We start from the raw sequence: 19460 nt of genomic DNA, 5'->3' as shown, positions 1-19460 counted from the left end.
ATTGACGCTCTACCCACGGAGCCAAACCAGCTAGGGCAGCACTTAATGTTTTAAGAACTAGGAATACAGTGCACAAAATGTGGAGCTTGCAACCTGGAGGTTGATGGGAGTACTAGATAAATTAATCAATATGTACATAAGGTAATGTCTGGTGCATTGCAGTGTTATGAAGAAAAGTGAAGTGGGATAGGGAAAGGAAGTGATGAGAAGGCCATATTAAGGTAGGTGGTGGGGAGTGCTCTCTGAGAAAGTATGTGAGCAGAGCCCTAAAAAAGAAGTGAGGAAGTGAGATCTGGGGAACAGCAAGAGCTATTATAAAAAAAAAAAAAAAAAAAAAAAAAAGCAAGGAGGCCAGTGTGGCTGAGGCAGTGAGCAACACAAAACTCTGGGCTCTCTGCTAAGCATGATGGGAAGCCACTGGAGGATTTGGGCAGTGATGTGGTCAGATTTACAGTTTTAAAAGCGTACTTAGGCTGCTAGCTGGAGAACAGACTATAAAGAACAGGAGTAGCAGCAGGATGGCCTGTCAGGAGCCGATTATAGTGGCCCAGGAGAGAGATGCAGGGCCTGGGCTGAAAACAGTGGAGGTGGTGCGAGGTGTCACATGCAGTCTGTATTTTGATGATTTCATGCACGTTCATGGTAGTGTGGCCAGAGATGAGGTTATATTTTGAAGGGGAAGTAGACAGGATTGCAAAAGGTCACGCAGCTAAGGGAGTGGAAGAGCCAGGATTCGTAGCTAGGTGTGTGTGATTCTAAAGCCTTGCTTATAACAACTCTTGGAGGCTGCCTTAAGGCTAGCAAACACTAAGCAAAAAAAGCAGAGTGAAAGTGAAAGTACATAACGCCTCCAAGGGTTTGGTGAGCACCCCCACGCTTGAAGGCTTTTACCGCACGGGGGCAAAACACTCTGGCATGGGTGGATAGGAGATCAGAATTCAGATTCTTCTTTCGCCATAGATTCTTCCTCAGTGTGGGTCACATGATGTCTAATGGCCCTTCCAGCTTTGATGTTCAGTGTTGCTACTATTCAGCACCTGGGGAAATACAGCTGACTGTGTACAGTGCCGCCCACGAGTATACAAGGGAAGATAAGACTGATAAGCATATGATTAACCTCCTGAGAGGTGGCAGGCCTAGAGAGACTGTCTTTTCAGTTTCAATGCTATTTGGTTTAGGAAAAGCATTTTGTTTGGGTATTATTACTTTCAAGGAAAAAAGTCTGTACATGTAGGGTCTCATTCAATTTACAGGGTACACTAGAATTTCATGCAATTTCATGCAATATCCGTCCAAATATTCAAGCAGTTTATTTCAAGCCGTTATTCCCTCAACAAGCATTTAAAACCTATTGAGTATTAGTCATAATAGCATTTATTGAGCGAATACAGGTGAAGGAAGACCTTGATAAAAAGTAAAAAAAAAAAAAAGAGAACTTTACATGTTGCTTTCTAAGATTTTACAACAGTCTTTAGGGTGCTGTTGTCCCCCTCCTTCCCTTTTTTCCGCATTATAAAACTAAACCTGGCTCGCACTTCCTCTTTGGAGGCCAGGGGAGTTCTGAGAGCTCAACCGCAGCCCCCAGGAGCCTTCTCAAAAGCCCAAGAGGGAGATGACAGCGGAGCAGCAGCAGAAGCAGGAGGAGGAAGCGTTAGCTCGGGCTCACTCTCCGTGCTCACACAGTCAGTCAGGAACAACACCCAGGTGCTCATCAGCTGTCACAACAACAAGACGCTCCTGGGCCGGGTGAAGGCTTCTGACAGGCACTGGCACATTCACATGGCGCTGGGGAATGTGACGGAGATGTGGACCGCGGTCCCCAAGAGTGGCGAGGGCAAGAAGTCCAAGCCAGTCAATGATGATGACCGCTGCGTCTCCAAGATGTTCCTGCCAGGGGATTGGGTCATTGTGGGCCTGCGGAACCCACGCATCGCTGGCAAGCAGGGGCTTGCTCCCTGCTTGGCACCAGGCCTCTTGGCACCAGGACCGCCGGCTGCGTTTTGCAGGCATTACTCTGCAATAGACAGGCTGGTCCGTGACATAGAACAGAGGTTGGCAAGCATTGTCTGCGAAGGGCCAAAGAGTAAGGAGATCAGTATAGCGTCTGTGGCAACCACTCTGTTCTGCCCTTGTAGCACAAAAGCAGCCGGTGACAATACATAAAAGAACAAACATGAATGAGTTCTAATAGACTTTAGTTATGGATACTGAAATTTAAATTTCACATAATTTCCACTTGTCACAAAATAGTGTTCTTCTTTTGATTCCCCATTTACAAAGAAAATGTAAAAACCATTATTAGCTTGATTGCTGTACAAAAAACAAGAAGCAATCTGTATTTGGCCTGTGGGCTTGTGAGATTGTGATTTAAAAGAAATATATATTAGGTCTTCAACCCCATTCCTGGCACAGAGTTCCTTCAACCCTTGTAATTCTCTCTTCTCCAGGGAGGGGAGAAGAGCTGGAAGTTGAATCAATTACACCCAATAGCCAATGATTTGCTCAATCATAATTATGCAACGGGGCCTTTTTAAACACTCAAAAGAGGGTTTAGAGAGTTTCTGTGTCGGTGAACCCATCGGGGTGCTGGGAGAGTGAGGTGCCTGAAGAGGGTGCAGAGCTTGTCCACGAGTCTCTTCCATCTGGCTGTGCTCGGCAGAAAGGGACTTTTCATACCCCTCTTTATGTTTCATCCTGCCTCATCGTAGTTCCTATATATCTATATTTATATCATTTATTAATAGACCACATTAGCAAATTGGTGGCCCCTCCTGCTTGTTCCCTGTGGTGTTCTAATTTGCTCAGCACATTCCTGTGGAAGACACAGGATAACCAGGATGATTCCTTAACCACCCCCCACATCAGCATGCTGAACACTGTCTTTGAGACAGAGAAACTGCTGGTTCAGACCCCCCAAATTCCAATTCGCCAGAGGAAACAGGTCTTGCAGCCACCAAGGCATTTATTTCCTTTCCCTCTGAGACCTTAGCATCGGGTCCTCCTGGCTTTCTTTCATCTCACTCTGCAGTGTGCACCAGGTTTTAGCATACTTGATAGGTCCTTCAGATTTTTAATTTAACAGCAGCGGAAGCAGAAAACTTTTCTTATCTTGGTGACAGACCCCCTCTCCAAGAGGAAGAAGAACCTAAGCAGGAGAAAGCCAGGAGCTGGAGGGGAGACACTTTAGCACCTCATTTGGGGAAACCTGGTCCATTCCCAGAGAGAGCAGAGCCTGAGTTTGGAGAGAAGAGGTAGGGGGTGGGGAGAGGGGGGGGATGGAAGCCGACGACCCCACGTGACCCCGGGGCCCCGGGGCTGGGTCGACCCCGCCCCTCTGGCCGCAGCCGCCGCCGCGGCCGCCGCCGGGGGGCGCATGCGCAGCCCGCGTTAGTGATGGAGGAGAGAAGATGGCGGAAGCGGAGTGAGTGACTCGCTGGTGACTGATGTCGTAACCGGGGGGCGCGTGGGGGCAGCGACACGTCCTCCACGGGGAAAGCTCTGGGCTCTTTCGCGGGCCGTGCGGTGGGGGAGGGAAAGGGAGACCCGAGGGCTTCCTCCTCGTGGAGGAGCCCGCTCGGCCCGTGTCCGCTGGGGGGGTGGGGGGGGCGGAGGCGACCTGGAAGGGTCCAGCCGCCTCCAGGCGGGAGCGCCCCTGCCTGCCGCCCACGGGGCCGGGATCGGCGGGCCCCTGCGCTCAGGGTCACCGCCCCGGACCCCGGCCGCCGGGAGGAAGCCCTGGGGGCCTGCCGGCCGCTGTCATCCCTGCAACGGGCCCCGCGGGCGGGCAGTGCGCGGCCGGGCGTGCGCCGGGGCCGCGGGGGCTGGGCGGGCGCTGCGGGGCCTGCGGCGCGGCGCCCTCTTCCCGCTCCCGCGCCGCCCACCCCGCTCCTGTGGGGAACCCCGAGCCGTGGGAGTGCCCACCGCCCTCCCCCGGGAGGCGCGGAGGAGGTGCCCGGCGCCGGCCTCCTAGCGGCGGGGCTTCCTGGGCGGCCGGCCGGGCTGCAAAGCCCCGGGAAGGGGCGCTCCTGCCCGCGGTTCTCCGGCCGCGGGGCTGCAGGACCGCGGTCCCGGGCGGCGGCGTGGCGGTCTGTGCTCAGTTAGAGACGCCAACTTCGTCTGCCCCGGGTAGGCCTCTTGGGCCCCAGGGTCCCTGGCCGGCTGTGTGTGTTTTGTAAGGCGTTATTATTTATTCTGCCCTAGACGGCGGGGTTTGCAAAAAAATTTGTTCTTTTGTGCCAGGTCTGCAAACGCATGTCAGTGGTTTGGCCGGTTCCACACCCGCCGATGTGTGTAGAATCGTGCCTAGTACCATGTGGATTCTCTTGAGACCATTTTTGGTTGGTGGCCGCACTGCTTGGCCCCCAGGGTTTGGGATGGAGGGTATTGCTGGTTGAGCGGAATAGCACTCGAAAGGGACCAGGGTTTAAGCCGGACTTTCTCTGCACAGCACTGGTCCGAGGTTCGGAAGGGGCACTGACAGCCAGTAATTTGGGGGGGGGGGAGGGGGAGTTTACCTTATCGACCACAAGAATGTACCATGGTTGAGCAGTTACCCTGAGATGCTTTGATTTGATTATTGGAATGCCGTCTGAAAAAACTGTTTAAAAAAGCCAGCAGAGAAGCGTAAGGATGTATGAGTCATTTACTAATCAAAAAAGTTAAGTGTGGTCAGCTTTTTTCCATTCACTTTTCCTCTTATTAAATCGAGATTTAAAAAAACAAACATTTGATTCTTTGAAGAGCATGTTAATATTATTTACATAAAGGACAAAGAAAATGTGTACATTAAAGGACAGACACTTTATGGGAATAGAGTATGGGTACACAATTAGTGCCAAATTCCTTTGTCTTTTCCTGAAGTAGAAAGTGTTCTTATTACATTCTTGTCAGTGCTGCTAATGTGAGGTCCACCAGTTTTTGTTCCTGGGAAGAAAAGATGGGAAATAAGGGAAGGCAGATAAAGCAAGTATATTCTTTGTGCCTTTCACTTTTGTGGTGCATTTTTCACTCACACAAAACCTACTTGGAGTTCTAGTCTCTAACAATATTGAGGCCCTTAGAATTGACTTAAAATGTTTAAAATTTATTCAGATACAAATTCTGTATTTAGTAGAACTTTATACAACAGTGAAGAACTTTATACTCAAGTTCATAATGTTAGAAGGGGGAAAATCAGAAAGTCTTGTACACAGATGTACTTTACTGTCCATACCTGAGGCAAGTGACATAATTTTGCTCCTTTCAAATTTTAGGACAATTCTTTATGAAAAAGATTTTGGTAAGGAAGTGGGGAAATTGTAGGGAAGTAGAGAAGCTTGAAGTAGAGAAGCTCTTCTCTATCCATTCAGAGTAATCTGCTTATAAGTGTAACTCATTATACTTTGTAGCTGTAGTAAGATTAATTAGGGAAAAAACTGATTTTTTAAAATTAACTTATTTTCTAAATGAACTTATTTTTAAAAAATATATTTTATTGATTTTTTACAAAGAGGAAGGGAGAGAGATAGAGAGTTAGAAACATCGATGAGAGAGAAACATTGATCAGCTGCCTCCTGCACACCCCCTACTAGGGATGTGGCCGCAACCAAGGTACATGCCCTTAACCGGAATTGAACCTGGGACCTCCCAGTCTGCAGGCTGATGTTCTGTCCACTGAGCCAAACCGGTTTTGGCTAAATGAACTTATTTTTAAAGCAAGTATATATGGTATCCAAAAATTAAGCTAATTAGCACAAGCCCTTAGGCACCCTATTTTAATGTATAGATAAGAATGATTTGACAGAAAAAAAGGCAAGATTTGAACTTGTAGTTAGCATGGTCAGAAGAATGTAAATATATATTTTAAATTCTTTGATGTTGCTTTATTTTTATTTTCCTAGGTAGTTTAGTATTCACTCATCACATGTTTTGGTTTCAAAATACTCATCTTCTTTCAATAATGAAAATGAATTCTAGACCTGGCTTTATCTGTGTTACATATCTTGAATAAATTTAAAAATATATATTTTATTGATTTTTAACAGAGAGAAAGGGAGAGAGAGATAGAGAGCTAGAAACGTCGATGAGAGAGAAACATTGACCAGCTGCCTCTTGCACATCCCCTGCTGGGGATGTGCCCGCAACCAATGTACATGCCCTTGATCGGAATCGAACCTGGGACCTTTCAGTCCGCAGACCGACGCTCTACCACTGAGCCAAACCAGCTTCGGCCATATCCTGAATAATTTGAATTCAAATTTAGTTGATATTAAGTATTAAATGTGCTATATATTTGTGAAGTACTTTTTTCTTTCTAGGTGTTTATGGTGACTGTGTGCTATCTGTGTTTTGAGGACCTTCTTAGAAATTTAGACTTGATCATTTCTTTGGAATGATTAAATATTCTTTAAAACCCATTAAGATAATGCTTTTGCCAGTATAAACTCTTTGTGTTATCTGCCAGATTTAAGGACCACAGTACAGCTATGGATAGTGAACCAAACTCTGGAACATCTTCTGTGTCGACAACAACCAGTAGCACTACCACTACCACCATCACCACTTCCTCCTCTCGAATGCAGCAGCCACAGATCTCCGTCTACAGTGGCTCAGACCGACATGCTGTACAGGTATTTCAGTTACAAAGATGGGTAGGCTCTGGATGTCATTATTTTTGTTTATGCCAGATTTTGTTTCATATCCAATGAATTATATATCCTCTAAATAAGTACAGTTATAATTATTGATGTTCAAAGCACTCAAAATGTTATTTAATAATTATTCTGTTGAGAGGGCTTACATTTGTCAGTGTAGCCTTTTTTTTTTTTAAAAAAAAAACTTTGTTTTTGAAAGTAAAGTTTCCCCCCCCATTTAACCTCTTCTAGTCCGTCCCTATCCCCTCCAAATCCCCTCCTTAACCTCGAGTGTAGCTTTTAAAATATGTAAGGAAAATTTAATTGGAAGGTGTCTAGCTGCTGCTGCAGTATGGAGATATTCAATCTAGATCCCCAGCATGCCAAATGGCTGTAGGTTTTGCCTTTTGTTGTTGTTGTTGTTGTTGTTATTTTATATTTGAACCCATAATATAGACTTAGGGAGATCTATCCAGGTCTGTAGACGTGTTAAGAGGTTCATTTCAAACCTAAGAACCCTAAGGAGAAAGATTCATTCTAAAGCTCTTAGGGGCAGAGGTGGAAAGGATTATCTAAGGAGGAAAAATTTTGGGTTTTTCACTTAGTTGAGAAAGTTAAGTTTATTCGGTTAACCTTTATAATAATGGAAGTTGAGACAATATGGTATTGCATAAAAAGGACATGGGCATTGTAGTCTGACATACTCTTTGTTTGAATTTCACTTTCTCATTAGTACTTATATAATCTTGGGTAGGAGGCATAATAGCCTCAGGAAACAGTAAAATAAGGATGAGACCACTACTTTATTAGTTACTATGAGGATTAAAGGAAGCATCTAGAACTGTGTGGGCACATTAGATGTACCGTATTTTTCGGACCATAAGACGCTCCGGACCATAAGACGCACCAGTTTTTAGAGAAGGGAAATGAAGAAAAAAAGATTCTGAAACAAATAGTGTCCTAAAATATTTTATGTGCATTAAAACCCAACATCACAGTCATAAACACATGTAATCAACCCTGTAAAGTAAACAGCAGCATTTAGAACCATTTTAGAGCCGGGCAAGCACACAGAGACCACACAGAGCCGGGCAAGTAAAAAAACTTTTTTTTAAAAGTATATGTGTAGGCTATATTTGGACCATAAGACGCAGGGACTTTTCCCCCACCACTTCTGGGGGGAAAAAAGTGCGTCTTATGGTCCGAAAAATACGGTACCCAGTACGTAATAATAGCTAACATTTATTGAACAGTTTCTATGGGCCAAGCATTTGATAAATGTTTTGCATGGATTATTAGATACTATTATCTCCATTTTATAAATGGGAAAACTTATGTTTTATTAATAAGTAGGCTAACTTTCCTAAACTCATAAAGCTACTAAGTTCTTTGATTCTAGAGTTGCGATCTTAACCACTCTTTGAGTTTATTTTTTCTATTATACTTGCTTATTCTCTCTAGAATCCCGATAATTGCATTCTATGTTGAAAATAACTTTGCAACATAGTCCTCTTCCTATTCATTTTTCTAGAGTGGATACCCCAGTATAATGATTATTTAACTGTTGCATGGTTTAGGATTCTAAAGTTACCATGGTTGGAATCAGAATTGTTGGAGACCCAATCAGTTAAAAAATTCAAACTGGAAATGCAGATTGTGTTTTTAATGTTCTTCCTCTTTCTCTGAGGCAAGGGATCTTTGAACATACAGATGATGTGATATTTTAATATGCCATTTTGTTCTCTACTTTTTACCTGAGGTGGATGTGTTTAACTTTGTATAGTGTGATCACCTCATAAGGTATATAGATGTTGAATCACTGTGTTGTACACTTGGAAGTATTATATTAATATTTTAATAAAAATTTTTAAAGTGTTACTGGAGATATATAGATATATCTCACAAATAGCACTAATACTAGTTTGCATGATATTCTAGAATTGCTTCCCCTAAAATACCATCAAATCAATATTTATTGAATTACCTAAGTAATTCTTTAATACCTTCAGCTTTCTTTTTCAGTCCTTTGAATGTTGTTTGTCTTCCTTATTCCTTTGGAGCACATGTGTCAAACACAAGGCCCGCGGGCCAAATCTGTCCCGCCAGGCCTTGCAATGTGGCCCGCACCGCGCTGTCATCACTGCACTCCACTGCGTTTCCATCACAATGACAGTTTATGACTGTTCAGTAAACCATTCGGCCCGCGATTTAGGCTGGATTTTAGATTTTGGCCCCTTCTCTGATTGAGTTCGACACCCCTACTTTAGAGCAAGGGTGTGGAACCTTTTTTCTGCCAAGGGCCATTTGGATATTTATAACATCACTAGAGGCCAGGTGCACGAAATTCATGTATGCACGCGCCGCGCGCACGAGTGTGTATGGTAGTGTTTTTCAGCTCGGCCTGTGCCCTCTCGCAGTTGGACATCCCCCGAGGGCTCCGGGTCTGCAAGGGGGCGCAGGTGAGACTGAGGACCCCCCGCCCCCTTCCCTAAGTGCAGGAATTTCGTGCCCTGGGCCTCTAGTACTGCTATAATCTTAAATTACTTGATACTGGTCTATAGGCCTCTGCAACTAGGGGTCAAAAGACTACATTGATATTGTGATGGAAGTCTGTAGCAGCTTTAGCAATCTGGAGTTGAAGAAATGAGATATGAACAAGTGAAAGTAAACAACACAAGGAGATATGCTTTCTTGGAATTTTGTGGTTCAAGGTGTCCTGACTCAACCTTAAAGCTGCAGGTCATGGCTCTATTACTCCCTTATCTCTCTGGTTTGATGCTGCTGTTAGAGTTCTATGCTGTTTCAGAGGCCCAGTAGGCATGATGTGACTTTGGGATGTGATTGCAGAGGACTGCCATAGTCTGACATACTGGTTTGGGCAGATAAAGAATTTTTCTCTGTTAATAGAATGTTTGTCTTTTCTGTGTTTATCTATTTATGAAATTTCAGGCTCAGATTTTATATTATACTAATAAATATTTTCAGTAACACTTTTATAGGAATTATTTTAATAAGAATAGTTTTATTCTATTGTTGAAACAATCCAAACATGGAATCTGACATTTAAAAACATTTGTAGCCGAAACCGGTTTAGCTCAATGGATAGAGCATCGGCTTGGGGACTGAAAGGACCTGGGTTCGATTCTGGTCAAGGGCATGTACCTTGGTTGCGGGCATATCCCCAGTAGGGGGTGTGCAAGAGGCAACTGATGACTCTCTCTCATCGATGTTTCTAACTCTCTATCTCTCTCCCTTCCTCTCTGTACAAAATCAATAAAATATATTTAAAAAAAAAACATTTGTAAAAGTTTGAAAAATTACATTTGAAAAGTAATTAATTTTCTAAAAAGTAAATTGCTTTATAATTTTATGATTATGAATATAATACCTACTCATTCTAAGTTTTTTTCAGTCATTTAAAGACAAATAGAGCCTTAACTTGTTTGGCTCAGGGAATAGAGCATCAGGTTGTGGACTGAAGAGTCCCAGGTTCGATTACTGTCAAGGGCACATGCGGGCTCGATCCCCAGTAAAGGGCGTACAGGAGCCAGTTGATCCATGATTTTCTCTCATCATTGATGTTTCTATCTCTCTTTCCCTCTCCCTTCCTCTCTGAAATCAATAATAATATGTTTTTTTTTAAAAAAAGAAAAGTACAGCCGAGACTGGTTTGGCTCAATGGATAGAGCATCGGCTTGGGGACTGAAGGGTCCCGGGTTCGATTCCGGTCAAGGGCATATACCTTGGTTGCGGGCATATCCCCAGTAGGGGGTGTGCAAGAGGCAGCTGATCGATGACTCTCTCATCGATGTTTCTAACTCTCTATCTCTCTCCCTTTCTCTCTGTACAAAATCAATAAAATATATTAAAAAATAATAATAAAAAAGAAAAAAAGAAAAGTACGAACGAGAAAGTAAAAATCACCTGTAATCCAGCTTGGTAGTCTTTCAACGTTTCCTGAATATTCTTTCAAAACTTTTAATATAGTCATAGCTGGTTTGGTTCAATGGGTAGAGCATTGGTCGGTGGACTGAAGGGTCCCGGGTTTGATTCTGGTCTGGGGTGCATGCCCGGATTATGGGCTCAATCCCTAGTGTGGGGATTGCAGGAAGCAGCCGATCAGTGATTCTCTCTCATCCATTGATGTTTCTCTCTCTCTCTCCTTTCCTCTCTGAAATCAATAAAAAAGTTTTTTTAAAAAAGTATTATAAAAAAAACACACAAACTTTTACTATAAAAAGGCATTATACTCTATATACTATTTAGTAGCCTGCTTTTTTCACCTTATATTTGGGAATTCTTTTTGTTAATTAATGTAGATATACTAGTATGTGCAGTGTCGTACAGTAGCTACTAGCTTATGTGTCTATTTATATTTAAATTAAAATGAAGTAAAATTAGAAACTCAATTCCTTAGTTGTACTGGTCACATTGTAAGTGCTCAGGAGATACATGTGGCTAGTGGCTACTATATTGGGCAGCACTGCTTTGTAATGGCTGCAGGGTTATACATATGGTTTCCTATATCATAGCCCTGAGTTCTACCAAGTTTTTTTTTAAAAATGCTCATACCAGTTTACATTTTTAAAAAAATATATTTTATTGATTTTGTACAGAGAGGAAGGGAGAGAGATAGAAAGTTAGAAACATCGATGAGAGAGAGTCATCGATCAGCTGCCTCTTGCACACCCCCTACTGGGGATATGCCCGAAGCCAAGGTACATGCCCTTGACTGTAATCGAACCCGGGACCTTTCAGTCCCCAAGCCGACGCTCTATCCATTGAGCCAAACCGGTTTTGGCCCAGTTTACATTTTTATGACCATTTATGAGAGTACCTTTTTCCTCAGTTAGTAGTATTCTTTTAAATCTTTATCCATCTGAAAGTTGGAAAATAATATCCTGTTTTAACTTGTAATTTTTGTCTGCTAATGGGATTGAAGATCTTTTCAAATAGTTGTTTGGATCTTTTTTCTTTTGTGAATTGACTAGACAGGATAGTTTTAATTTGTACAGATTTAATTTGTGCAATCCTAGTGATGTGTAATTAGAGAACTGTGTTAATAAGCTTATGACATTGAATATTCAAGTAGTAAAATTTTAAACTGTCACTTTTTTAATGTTTTATTTTATGGTTAAGATTATGGTTTGACATTGGTTCAATTGACTTATCACAGGTAATTCAGCAGGCATTGCATCGCCCCTCCAGCTCAGCTGCTCAGTACCTTCAGCAAATGTATGCAGCTCAGCAGCAGCACTTAATGCTGCACACTGCAGCTCTTCAGCAGCAGCACTTAAGCAGCTCGCAGCTTCAGAGCCTTGCTGCCGTTCAGGTGAGAGTGGAGTAAATGAAAAATTATGAGGCCTAACTTGACATTATTTGAAGAAAATAAATGAATTGGCTATTATTTCAGAGTTCTCAGATGTTTTGTGATAATTTTTTATTAGGGAATTATAATAGGCTGCCAAATGGAAGTTAATTTTAAAAAACAATGGCTATGTTTTATATATTATTTTGTTGCTAACTTTTTGTTCCACTGCTTTTTATCTACATTGCAGGATTGCTATGCTAGTGTCATGATTTTGCATGTAAAATTTTAGGAATAACAGTGAATACTTAAGATTATGTGAATTTTATTTTAATAAAAAAAGGTTTTTTTCAATATGCAAGTAATTCACACTATTGAAAAAAAATCAAACGCTTTAAAATTGTTTATAATAGTTAAAGTAGAAGTATTTCTTACTACACCCACTTTTGCACTGTACCAGTTAATATGTAACCTTCCAGAAATTTTCTGTATAAAGATACTTTCTAAAATCTAATCATACTATTTCCACTAATAACAGGATGATTTTATGATTAAATGCTTGTGTTTTAAAAAATATTTTCATTATTATTCTGTTTATTTAAATAAAACTACATGTGAGATTTAATTTTAAATCTTACTAGAGGAGGATCTCAGTTGACTGAACCTGAAAGGGGTTTGTATCTGTTGTAATCACATCCCCCGCTGTTGCATTTTCTTGGTAGTGTAATTATAAGTAACATCATGTTTGTGATATGAGTTAGGAAACTGAAACCACTGGCACCTGATGTAGCTTCAGTTTCTTTTTTGTAATGTTGAAGTGCTGATTCCCCTAAAATAGAAGATAGAAGCTTGTAGAGTAAAACTGACAATGAGTGCAGCTATTAAAATCATATTACCCTTTGGGTCCTGTTTCCACCATTCAGCTTTTTTTTTTTCTTAATCTGTTTGGCCAAAGCTTAATCCGTGTTCACTGTAAAATGAATAGCTTCATATATAGACATTTTTACTTTTCTTATGGTTTTGTGGTATCCTGGTACCAGAAAGATTTTAACTTTTGGTTTTCATAGACATATTATAAAGATCTTATTATTTCAGGCAAGTTTGTCCAGTGGAAGACCACCTACATCCCCCACAGGAAGTGTCACACAACAGTCAAGTATGTCCCAGACATCTGTAAGTGTCCTAAACTTTTTCCTGGATTTAAAAATTTTAATTATTGCTTTCCAAAAGTAAACTGTTAATATTTGCAAAGCTGTTAATTGTGTATTTGTTCAAATACTATTTAAGTAACAAGTACCATGAAGTAAGTAAGAATGATAAGATCCAAGAATTCAGAACTAATGCTAAACTTCTGAAAATCTGAGTCTAAAAATATTTGTTTTACTTCTTATACATTGTTTCCCATGGAGTGTATTCAGATCTTTTGTGGTTCTAAATGATTGTAGTTTTCAGGATGTGCTGAAAATCTGAAATGTACAATGCACAGGTACTAGGTCATATATTTACTGTGATATACTGCAGGATGTCATAGCCTTGGTAGACAGCTAAATGTTTCTAGCTTTTTCTCTGAAATTCACATTTTAGAAATTACACATTTCAGCTTACACTTACTTGAGTTATCTGGGTCAAATTTACAATTAGTCCACTCAAGATAGTATAATTTATTTTGAAAAAGGAGTTAAAGAAAGCTGGTTTGCTCTCTTGCATATATTCTGGGAAATTGTGCAAACTTTCCTAGTTAAAAGAAATTTATAGGCATGGTAATACTTGTTTAACTTTTAATTTTGATATAATTTCAAAATACAAGAATAATGAAAAGATTTACTCAGATTTACCAGTTGTTAGCATTTTGGTTCATTGCTTTATCATTTTTTCTCTCTATATATTTACATATTGTTTCTTTTTTCTGAATCATTTGTGGGTAAGTTGAGACATGTTTCTTTAGTCCTAAATATTTTTATATATATTTACTAGAAACAAAGTCATTTCTTTACAAAGCCACAAGAAAATGATCAAATTCAGTAAACTTAACCTTCCTGCAATGTAATGTATATTAAAATTTCATCAGTTGTCCTAGGTTTATCAGTCTCATCAATATAGATGTTTTGGACCAGATAATTGTTTTTTAATTTTTTTAATTTTTATTTATCAATTTTAGAGAGAAAGGAGAGAGACAGAGAGAGAAACATTGGTACGTTGTTCTGCTTATTTATGCACTCACTGGTTGATTCATGTATGAATCCACAACCTTGGGATAATGCTCTAACCAACTGAGCTAACCAGCCTGAGATGGACCAGATAATTCTGCAGAAATGATATAGATAATTAAGCAAACATGCATGGTTTATAATAGAAATTATAAACAATATAAATGTCCTTTAATTGAGGATTAATTTTACAGAGAGACTTAGATTTTCATTAGGTATTAAGTTGAAAAATGGCAAGAATGTATAGTATGATATCATTTACTTTATTTAGGTTATTCTGTTCTTTCAGTTCTAAACTTTCCATTTGGTTCTTTATATCTTCTGTTTCTTTGCTGAGAGTATATTTTTCACTTGATTCAGTCAGGCTCATAACTGCTTGTTCAAAAATAATTGCTTTAAAATCTTTCTCAGATAGTTCTTAGTGTTGGCATTTATTGATTGATTGTCTTTCAGCTTGAGAGCTCTTTCTAGTTCTTTAATACATTGAGTGATTTTTTATTAAAACTAGGACATTTTCAGTATTATGTTATGAGACAGGTTCCCCATTTGGTCTCCATTGATACCCAAGGAGGTGCTCCTCGTAATTGCTGAGGTGCGGGGGTGAGAGTTCTGGCTCCTCACTAGGCCCCCACTGCTGCTTTCCTGGCTGGCAGGGACAGAGGACTGCTTCCCATATGGTCTCCAATGATTCTGCAGGGAATAGGTGGGTTTGTGGTGGTGCTGTTACTGCCTGGCTGGGATTAAAGTCCTGGCTCTCTACCTGCCTTCTCTGACACTAACCCTTTGGAGGGAGTAGGAGTGTTGGGGTGCCTTATTACAGCCTGGTGAGGTCTTTGCTGGTGGGTGTGGGTGGGGCCACAATGTTTTCTGTGAAGTAGAGCTCTTAAAAAAAAAGTTGCTAGGCTGTCTCTTTCCTGGTCCTTTGGCTAGAAATAGCAGGCTTCTCTGTTGGGGCTCCTTGTCTGTGCTCATTGATGTTTTAGTGTTACAGTATTCGTTAGCTCCAAGTTTGGGTTATATGAGACAAAAAGAAATCCTAGGGAGCTCACACCCACATTGCTTATTAGGTCCTGAGGTCTCTAGCCAGTCTGCTTTTTCCACCTTTGGGATTATCTTAAGTTTAGGGTTTTCAGTAATAATTAGGAAGAGGAAAAGGGAAAAGTATGTCTATTCCATCATTCTGGAAACAGAATTCCTGCCACTTAACTTGCTATTTTTTAAAAATTTATTTCAGAGAGAGGAGGGGAGAGGGAGAGAGAGAGAAACACCAATGATGAGAAAGAATCATTGATCAGCTGCCTCATGCATGCCCCCAACTGGGGATTAAGTATGAAACCTGGATGTGTGCCCTGACCAGGAATTGAACCATGATCTCCTGGTTCATGGTCGACACTCAACCACCGAGCCACACTGGCTGGGCCTAACTTATTTTTTAAAAGTTATATCTATATATCTGACTATGCAGGAAGAAAATCTAAAATACACAACAAACTGTTAATCAGTGGTTATTTCTGATTAAAGAACTTTATTTTGTTGTTTTTTATATTGCCTAAATAAAATGTGATACACTCTCATTGTCTAAATGACAGACAATACAAATGTATAGAGTGCTTCAATACTTTGACAGTTGCTTTGGTAGCTTTGACTGTTACTAAGTGACTAATGGGCAGGTAGGGTATACAGTGTGTATATGCTGGACAAAGGGATGATTCATGTCCCATGTGGGATGGAGCAGGATGGTGTAAGATTTCATCATGCTACTCAGAGTGACATGCAGTTTAAAACTTGTGAATTGTTTATTTCTGTAATTTTTCACTTAATATTTTTGGACTACTTTGTGAAAAGCAAAACCACAGATTAAGGGAGAACCACCATGCATTATTGTTTGATATACAGTGCAGTCACTTGTCTCTCAACATGTTCTCATATGTGATTTACACACACACACACACACACACACACACACATTTGTATGTAATTATATAAGTAAGATTATACTATATGTAATTCTGTACTGTTTTTCTCTTAACCTTGGGTGATTAAGATATTTTCATTCCATATAATATAGGTCTGCATTATTTTCTTTATGTCTGTGTACTGTTTCTCCTTGTAGATAATACTCCATTGATTCTTACCCGTCAGTTGTCAGCAGTGGCTCCCAAATGGGCTCTGGCTCTGCAGAGTCCTCTGGGCCAGAGGTCCGGTGTAAATTCCTTTTGGGGACCCCACGAGGTGGTTGGGAGTTAAATGGCTTTTCTCAGCGGACTTGGTTTTCTCTGTGACTCTTGGAATCGGTGCCCGTGGGAAGAGACTCCAGTAATAAGATTCAAGCAATAAGCTCCCTTTTAAAGTGTGCGGCCAGGATGGGCCAAGGCTTTAAAGTGAAAGGGACTTAGGAGTGTGGGGACTTAGGAGTAATTGACAGGGAACAGATAAAGGCATCTGGTTCAGGTCTGTGGAACAAAAGCCGGAGATAGAGGAGAACCTTATCAGTTGTGGGAAGGAATGAAAGTTTCTTTTAGGCCAGCGGGTGGAGATGACTTTTTTCAGGGATGAGGACTAATCTATGTACTCTCATGGGTTGGGCATTCATTAGAAGACACTGCCTCACGTGTTATTTGCCATATGGAAGTTAAAAATAAACATGATATTTGTTCTTTGATCTCACTACTTAGACAAAGTGAAATGCAATTCAGGTGGTTAGGAAGTAACTATTGAGTTTTCTCACTTCCTTTTTTTCTTTTTAAAGACCAAGAAAAGCATTGTCTGTACTTTGAGTTCTATTTCCTTAATGAGTACTCAGGCATTTTAGTTATCAGCCAGTCATTTTTTAAAAAGACTTTTATTATGTTTTTGTTTAAAGAGTGTGTGGTTGTGCCTCTTCCTCCCCCACTCATCACTGACTAGAAAAAAGTGACAACGTGTTATTACTGCAGACTGACCCAGATTATTGATCAAACTTTCAAGGTATAGGAAAGCCCCCTGCCAAAATACATGAGATGGAAAACCTGGGTTCAGTTTTACACTGCTAAGTGATTTAATTTTTGGAGCAAGGCTTTATCCAAAATGTGTGTTTGTAGAGTGATATAGAAAAAGATTATATTTTGGGGGGGGGTTATTAATAATTTATTATATAGCATATAAAATTTATTATATAGCACATCTCTAAAAAATTTTATTATATAGCACATCTCTGCCTTGTTAAAGGCTATCCCAAAATTATTTTTTCTCTCTGTATCTGTCTCTCTTACATACACTCACACTCATGTTCTTTGTGATGGACTTATATATTACATTAAAACTCTGAAATATGCCTTAAAATAACATGCTATTTATTAACTTAATAAACTTATTGAATGAAGGCACTTTTATGGATATTGGATATATGAAAATGAATAACACATGGTCCCCACTCTTAAAGAAATAAATAGTTGTTTAAAAGGGTAGAAGTATATGCCAGCTGGAAGATAACAGACAAAAAGAAGGTAAAATGGTTTTACTATGGATGCCTAGAAAAGCTTATTAGAGCTGAAGATCTTTGAGAGGGTGTTGTTCACTATACAGGTGGAGAGGGGTCAGGGCTTGTTGGCATTCAATCCAGTCCAGAACATTATTACAGGGCCATAGAGGCTGGAGAAATCATGATATTGCAAATAGCTTCATATGGCTAATGTGAAGGATATCGTATAGAAGAGTAGGAGGAACCCTGACCAGTTTGGCTCAGTGGATAGAGTGTCCGCCTGCAGACTAAAGGGTCCAGGTTTGATTCCGGTTGAGGGCATGTACCTTGGTTTAGAAAAACATCAATGATGTACCTTGGTTGGGTACATCATTGATGTCTCTAACTCTCTATCCCTCTCCCTTCCTCTCTGTTAAAAGAAAAGAAGAGTGGGAGGACACTGCTAGTGATTCAGGAGAGGTTGAATGTTATCCAGAAGGTTTTTATTTTATTTATTTATTTATTTATCTTTAAATTTTTATTTTTAAATATACTTTATTGACTTTTAACAGAGAGAAAGGGAGAGAGATAGAGAGCTAGAAACATCGATGAGAGAGAAACATCGACCAGCTGCCTCTTGCACACCCCCTACCGGGGATGCGCCCTCAACCAAGGTACATGCCCTTGACTGGAATCGAACCTGGGATCTTTCAGTCCGCAGACCGACGCTCTACCACTGAGCCAAACTGGCTTCGGCCAGAAGGTTTTTAAATGGTTAATTAATATTAATAAAATCATGGAAAGATTATCTGACAAGGAGGGGGAGGCAAGATTCCAGGTGGGGGATCGCTTTTCAAAGAAATCTAGATGGAAGTGCCATGGGCCTAGACTGTCAAACTAAGTGATTAAAAATCAAAATGAAAATGAGAATAAAGGTGGAGAATCAATAAGATACATGTATGGTAAAGGAGAGGGAAGAATCAGTATAACTCCCAGATAATCTCTTATGGGAGATTTTAAAAGATGCTGGTGGCCATTTGAGAATAAGCTGGCTTAGGAAGGAATAATAATAAGTTTGCTATTTGAGACATTCAATAAGATGTCTTTGGTAAGTAGTTGGATCTGGAGCTCAGAATAAGAGTTTGTCTTCAAGGATTCAGAGTAATTACGATAGAATTTTTTGAAACTACTGGAATAGATGTGATAATTTAGGAATTTAAGAAGAGAAGTATTAAAGATAAGGCATGAACATTTTGGAGATGAGTCAGAAGGTTAAGAAGGAATGGTCTTGCCAGGACCGGTTTGGCTCAGTGGATAGAGCGTCGGCCTGCAGACTGAAAGGTCCCGGGTTCGATTCCAGTCAAGGGCATGTACCTTGGTTGCGGCACATACCCAGTAGGGGGTGTGCAAGAGGCAGCTGATCGATGATTCTCTCTCATTGATGTTTCTAACTCTCTATCCCTCTCTCTTCCTCTCTGAAAAATCAATAAAATATATTAAAAAAAAAAAGAAAAAAGAAGGAATGGTCTGAAAAAAATTCACTGAATTTGTTGGATAGAGAGCACTGGTTATTGCTAATGGGACTTTTAGTAGTATGTTAGGAGTAAAAGCCAGATTGCAGACTAATTCTGTATATTATGTTTACTGAATTATAGGTTTAATTATTTCATTGGTTAATTTCTTAAAATTAAGAAATACTTAAAAGATACCGCTAAATTTAGAGAATTAATTAACCAACTCCAAGCTTTAAAGTTTAGGAAATTACAAAAATAGTACAGAGACATCCTCCTCTATAACCTGTACTCAAGCTTTCCTCCATTCACTTGTTCTTTTTTAAATTTGTTTTGTTAATCCTCATCCAAGGATATTTTTTCCATTTATTTTTAGAGAGAATG

The 19460-nt window shown here is 40.3% G+C and overlaps 1 protein-coding gene and 1 pseudogene across 6 annotated transcripts in view; both read left to right on the top strand.

The window, feature by feature from the left end:
* The first annotated feature begins 1550 nt into the window (after positions 1-1550).
* LOC118722339 lies at positions 1551-2163 on the top strand (annotated as a pseudogene).
* Positions 2164-3342: 1179 nt separating this feature from the next.
* The window catches only part of PHC3 (polyhomeotic homolog 3), a 68856-nt gene continuing 52738 nt past the window's right edge, over positions 3343-19460 (top strand). For 5 of the 6 annotated variants that reach the window (XR_004988986.2, XM_036443760.2, XM_036443757.2 and 2 more), the window contains exons 1-4: positions 3343-3421; positions 6443-6608; positions 11788-11943; positions 13015-13092. Coding sequence is in view for 5 of the 6 variants with exons in the window: in XM_036443760.2 (XP_036299653.1) it covers positions 3408-3421; positions 6443-6608; positions 11788-11943; positions 13015-13092 (414 nt within the window). In the remaining variant the exon portion in view is untranslated. Of the gene's footprint in view, positions 3422-4517; positions 4658-6442; positions 6609-11787; positions 11944-13014; positions 13093-19460 lie in introns of those variants that run through there. The other variant, XM_036443759.2, reaches the window with a different exon arrangement.

Source organism: Pipistrellus kuhlii, unplaced genomic scaffold, assembly GCF_014108245.1.
Source record: "Pipistrellus kuhlii isolate mPipKuh1 unplaced genomic scaffold, mPipKuh1.p scaffold_m20_p_2, whole genome shotgun sequence".
In the NCBI taxonomy this organism is placed as follows: domain Eukaryota; kingdom Metazoa; phylum Chordata; class Mammalia; order Chiroptera; family Vespertilionidae; genus Pipistrellus; species Pipistrellus kuhlii.
Note: the sequence above shows the minus strand (reverse complement) of the source record. Positions and strands in the feature narration are given on the sequence as shown.